The sequence below is a fragment of the Amphiura filiformis genome, chromosome 5 (genome assembly GCF_039555335.1).
Source record: "Amphiura filiformis chromosome 5, Afil_fr2py, whole genome shotgun sequence".
In the NCBI taxonomy this organism is placed as follows: Eukaryota; Metazoa; Echinodermata; class Ophiuroidea; order Amphilepidida; family Amphiuridae; genus Amphiura; species Amphiura filiformis.
Window position 1 is genome coordinate 35,983,068 of NC_092632.1, and position 6,000 is coordinate 35,989,067.

General features: G+C 38.4%; 2 protein-coding genes across 2 annotated transcripts in view; both read right to left on the reverse strand.

The window, feature by feature from the left end:
- Positions 1-5,686, reverse strand: part of LOC140153048 (ATP-dependent translocase ABCB1-like) — a 69,610-nt gene extending 63,924 nt beyond the window's left edge. The window contains 1 exon segment of the mRNA XM_072175648.1: positions 5,535-5,686. The gene's annotated coding sequence lies outside the window, so the exon portion shown is untranslated.
- Positions 2,726-3,622, reverse strand: LOC140152156 (uncharacterized). The gene has a single exon (XM_072174456.1). The coding sequence runs from the start codon at positions 3,620-3,622 to the stop codon at positions 2,726-2,728; it is 897 nt and encodes a 298-aa protein (XP_072030557.1).
- Positions 5,687-6,000: the final 314 nt, after the last annotated feature.

The following is a 6,000-nucleotide window of genomic DNA, read 5'->3' on the forward strand; positions in this document are numbered from 1 at the left end:
GCGCCACCAATCGACTGGAAAAACTTCCTAGTCCAGTGTTTCTAACACGGGGAAGTAGAGTCTAAATTGATTTAAAACAGACGCTTTTAAGCTACAATTTTGTAGTAGAAAACAAAATAAGCAATTAAAGGTCACCGAGGCAAACTAACGGTCAATTCAAATATGAAAAACAGTTAAAATTGTGTATTTTGTTTAAAATAGTAGCTACTGATGTAATAAGTAGTAGAAACAATACATAACGCGTGTTGGTGCGTGGAGAGTGAGCTTCTTTTCGATCTCGAGTCGGACTTTTGTACTGTCAGTATCAAAAGTCCAGAATCATGCAAATGCTTTATTTTGTCTCAAATACACGGCTTTCGACCGAACCACTAGCAGGCTATGTTAGCACATCTATGCCAATTACAAAGGTACCAAAATCTGAATTTTGATGATTTTTACGATCGTCGGATGAGCAAATCACTGAATGGGCCTTTAACTGATGTTTCCCTCTCATACCTACATGATGTAATGTAAGTAATTAAAAAGTTATAAAAAGTTACACCGATTTTTATCTGTTTTTATATAATACAGATATTTGATTTGAAGCTAGTCCTAAACCTTAAACATCATTTTCTGAGCGCGGAAGTACACCAAATTGGTGTTTAATATGACCTTTGACATTCTTTTGTGGCGAGTGACATGGTCTTTCAATTCACGCCGAGTGTCGATCCTTGACAGGCTTGACTATGCTTCAGTTTCAGTGGTCATGAAAGAATTCAAAAGATAACCTCTGCCCCAATAATCCCAAGCTAGTGTCTGAAACTGCACCTCGGAAGATGTATGGTAAGAACTCAGTCCTCAAATGATAGTCATATCCCGGGGCATTGTGGCCTGTACACCATCCGTGATAATCAACTTTTGAAAAGCACCCTAAACAAGGATTTAACCCTTGGCTAAAACAATACCCTAAACAGGGATTTTATTCCTTGCATCAAATTTCATATACACTAAATTTCATTTTCACGTTTTTGACACCCTAAACACGGTACGCAGCGTATCGTGCCTACCCTGAAAAACTACCCTTTTACGCGTTTTTCATTATCGCGGATGGTGTACAGGCCACAATGGGAGTGACCCCGAGTCATATTTACCAAAAGATAAGTGACTGACGCTGTCTGACTATAATTGATTCCGCAGTCTAATTTGAAGCTAGCCTAATATTTACATGTTTATGCATCATGTATTCTGTCGGTCCGTGTCACGTCACTTCCGGTTGATGATGTTCGAGTGAAAACAAGTCCCTGATTTGATTTTTGTTGATGATTTCTGTCATTGGTGTTATGTAAATTTCGATCGCAAATAGTCAGTGGAATCAAACAACCGTTTCTAAATCTTAAGAGTGAAAGAAACTTACTTGATTTACCGTTTATATACTGACAAACTTAAAATTAAATTCCATGGTCGAGTGTCGCTTTTTTTTCCGAAATTGAATGCCACTCCAGCAACATCGCTATGTAGCCTCCTTCACAGCCGGTTTCTGTTGTTCACAACAAACCGTGCGCCACATGCAGATTGGGCCCGAGACTAGAGATAGCCCGGATGTTCGACCGACAGAATAGCTCGAAATATTCGATCTGAAATTCCTAACTAAATTACATGATTTACAATCGGACACTTTCTTTTATGTAATTTGTACATCGCATGCTCATGAAATGCTTTATTTAGGGGCATTTAGCGGCCCCTCGGGTATAAACAACCGTTTAGTCATGAAAATATATGAATGAACCCCGTTCATACATACCAGAACATTTTGTGATTCTTATTTCATCAAAATAATAACAAAAACTTTTAAAAGTTACTAAAATGCACGATTTTCCTGCACTTTTCCTACCCAGCGATCTAACATCGGGACACCGGCATAACGCTGTTTATGCTCGGCTCTCGATTCAATCACGCGCTGTTACATGGCGTGTATGTATGAAAATGTATTCATACATACGCGCTATATAACGGCGCGCGTGATTGGTCAAGAGCCGGGCATAAACGTTGTTTATGCTTCGTGGCCCGGATGTGCGATCACGGGTAGGAAAAACGAACTAAATTCGTGGTTTTTAATGATGTTAATTGTTATTTTTGTTATTATTTTGATGAAATAAGAATCACAAAATGTTCTGGTAGGAGGAATCGGGTTCATTCATATTATTAAACGAGTTGCCTCGCCGCAAGCGCCCTCGGGCATAAACAACCGTTTAGTCATAAAAATATATGAATGAACCCCTAAATTCATACATACGCGTTATATAACAGCATATGTGATTGGTCGATAGGCGGGCATAAACAACGTTTATGCCCTGCTTTCTGGTCGTAAACAAGCCGCGTCAGAACCGATGAACGCCATGAGTAGGATATACGCGCGTATGCTCATGAGCTATTTATAAAGCGAGAATGATGTACGCGATGTTCGTGCGCGTCCAAACACGGTGTTTGTTTGTTTGTTTTTTATTAGGCAATATCATTAGAATACAAAAACAAATTAGAGACAGAAAAATCATTACAAAGTACATCAATGTGACAAATTATTTAAAGCTTAAATTAATCAGCCACAAAGCCATTTAGGAACAAGGCACACAGACAAAAAAAAAAATGACAAGCCGGGATAACCCATTAAGCCCGCAGAAAAGGCAAGCTTATTTCCGATGGGGTCCCAAGAAAAGATGAGAGAACAACTGGGAAACCAAAAAAATGCCTACACAGTGAAATCAGACATCTCTTGACTGAGAGAGTTGCTGGCTAGATGTTGTTTGACACTTTGTTTAAATGCAGACTTGGTAGGCAATCCCTTGATGTTTGATGGGAGATCATTCCAGTCCAAAATGGCTTTGTAGTAGAATGTGTTTGAGGCGATACCTTTTACCCTAGGAACAATGAAATTGGATTCACTTGATCTGGTTCCATAAGAGTGAGCACTTGATGTTCTAGTGAAATTCTGATTAAGATAAAGTGCACCTTGACAATGGTAGATGTTAAAGACATGGTTTAGCCTCAGCTGTTTAACTCTGTCACAAATTTTCAAGAGATTCACAAGGTTTAGCTCATGTTGCCCAATGTGATCTCTGGGAGAAAGTTTCAAGATGTAACGAGCAACTTTATTTTGAGTAATTTGCAGTTTATTTTTGTGGTTCTGAGTGAGGCCACTATACCAAGATGTGCAACAGTAATCCATGTGGCACTGAATCAATGCAGAACTAAGATTTTTACGCAAAGTTTGATTGAGAATGTGAGAATGCCGGTAGAGGAACTTAAGGCGACCAAGCCTTTTGATGACAGAGTTAACCATGCTTTCACCAGACAGTGTATTGTTTATTGAAACACCAAGATACTTGATACTCTCCTGAGATTTGATAACATGATCATCATAGGCAACACAGAAGTCAGGAACTTTCTTTAACTTAGCTTTGGTGCCAAAGAGTATACATTCTGTCTTGCCAACATGAAGAGACAGTTTATTATCGACTAACCACTGATTGCATGATTTAAGATCAGAGCCAAGCATATCAGCAACAGCCTTGGGGTCTTTGTCATATGCAATGATAACACTGTCGTCGGCATAAAGTAGTAACTTGTTCTGCACTGAAATCTCCATGTCGTTGCTGTATTACACAAATACAACAAGGGGCCCAGCAGGCTACCCTGAGGGACGCCACAAGTTATAGTTTGGAGAGATGATTTAATTCCATCAATGCAGACAAGTTGCTTTCTGTTATACAGATATGACTGAAACCAACCAGAGCTGATGCCCATAGCTTCAAGCTTATCAGTATATCACATAATATACTATGGTTGACACTATCAAATGCTTTCTGGACATCCAGTAACATCATTCCAACATAATTTCCTTGAGAAATTTGGTATTTGACAAAGTCGGTTAAGTATATAAGGCAAGTCTCTGTTGAAAATCCTGATCTAAAACCAGACTGATACTGATAAATAAGATCTTTATGTGTCAAATAATCCTTAACCTGTACATAAACACTCTTTTCCAAGATCTTTGAAACACAATTTAGAACACTCACTGGGCGGTAGTTACCAACATCCAGTTTACTTTTCTTTTTTTGTACAGAGGGGTGATCCTGGCAGTCTTGAAATCTTCAGGCACAGTTTCAGTATTGATAGAGAGGTTGACAATATGTGTTATCACAGGGGCAATTTGAACAGCTCCATCCCTCAAAAATCTGGGGGCTAACTCATCCAAACCCGCACCCTTCAAAACATTCAAACTCATGGAGCTCCTTGAGAATAAAATTCTCATCAATTGGTCTAAGATTGAATTCACCCTGGGAGACACCTTTATTCTGATAGAACTGAATAAAGGAGTTTGAAGCTGTGTCATATTGGTTCAAGCCAGCAGGAAGTTTAGAAACCAGGACCGAAGCAACTGAAGTGAGAAATTTGTTAATATAATCACATACAGACAAGGTATCATAACACAGTTCACCATCAATGTCCAAAACAATTTTACCCTTAGAGTTTGCTTTAGAGCTATAGCCCAAGTTTTTCAGATGAGTCCAAAGCTTTCTTTGATCTCCCATGGATTCTTCCAATTTATTCTTGAAAAACGATGCTTTGGCAGCTTTCACTTCCCTCTGGATTTGATTTCGGATGGTGGTATAGTCATGATAATCAATACCTGGGGTTTTAGTTATCAACTTTCTACTGAATGTTATCCCTTTTCTAATGCTTTCAAGAATACTTGAGTGACCCAGGGTTCGGTTCGTTGTTTTATTGAACCTTACGCTTGGGAGCAACCTGATCAAGTATATTGACAAAGATTTGTTTAAAGTTCTGGCATGCAGTATCAACATTATCACAATTCAAGATAGAAGACCAGTCACAATTTGCAAGTAGGGATTTGAAAGAGTCAATATTGTAGTTCTTAAGAGTTCTTATTTTTATAGTGTTGTGATTGTTGAATTTAAACTTTAGTTGCCTTTCTAGTGCAGTACGTCATGAAGTGGTCACTAAGACCAAGATAGATAACTCCACTTTGAGAAACCATGCTAGCATCATTAACAAGAACATGATCAATTAGGGACTCAGTGTCCTCAGTAACACGAGTAGGTTCTTTTATAAGATTTTTTAGACCAGCACTTGAAAGACAACTTTTATAGACTTTGCACAATGATTCAGAAGAATTAGGATCAAGAAGGCAGATATTGAAATCTCCAACTATATATATTTCTTGCTGAGCAAGTAAACGTTTTCTTAGTACTTAGAATTAGCAATGGAAAAACTTTTAAAAAGGGTAGGAAATTGGTAGTTTTTAGTCTAAAATGACGATATTTTTTAGTTGTGGAGGAAAATAACAGCACGCAGAATGTTACGTATGTATGAACGGGGTTCATTCATATATTTTCTAATTCACCAGCAGCAGTAGCAGTGTTCACACACTGGCACTGCATGCACATGCTGCATGCAGCGGCGTTCACTGCGTTACCGGTATTCTAAAATCTACAAAAAATTGGAAGGAATATTTATTCAAAACAATCCGTACTTACCAAAAGTGTGTGTAATTCCCATAAACCTGGATATACACGTCTCAGTATAAAATAAAAGTAAGGGAATTCAATTTCTGTTTTCCTTTGATTACATAACCACTGTCTGTCACTGCTGTCGACCGTAACCATACACATTTCTCTTGAAACCGCTGTATCATCATCTGTTGTTCCGATATTGATAAAAATTGATGCGGATAAAACGCCCAAAGATACGCCCAAAAGATTATTTGAAAGTAGTCTGAGTTTGAGCTCTTTTATTATGACGCGTTTGTTTTGCACCCATCATGTGCATTTTCTGAGGGGAGGTCCAAAATAATATTATATCAGTACATGTAGCTCCAGGCCCGTCGCCAGGATTTCGACCAAAGTAGCCAGGATTAGACCAAAAAAGCGTTAAAAATCCAATTTTTTTGGTTCGCTACGCTCGCAAATTCTTAAATTGTATACTTTTGCAACCCCCCTGGCT

Excerpts from the sequence above, each read along its gene's own strand:
- LOC140152156 (XM_072174456.1), bottom strand. The coding sequence starts at position 3,622 with ATGGAGATTTCAGTGCAGAACAAGTTACTACTTTATGCCGACGACAGT.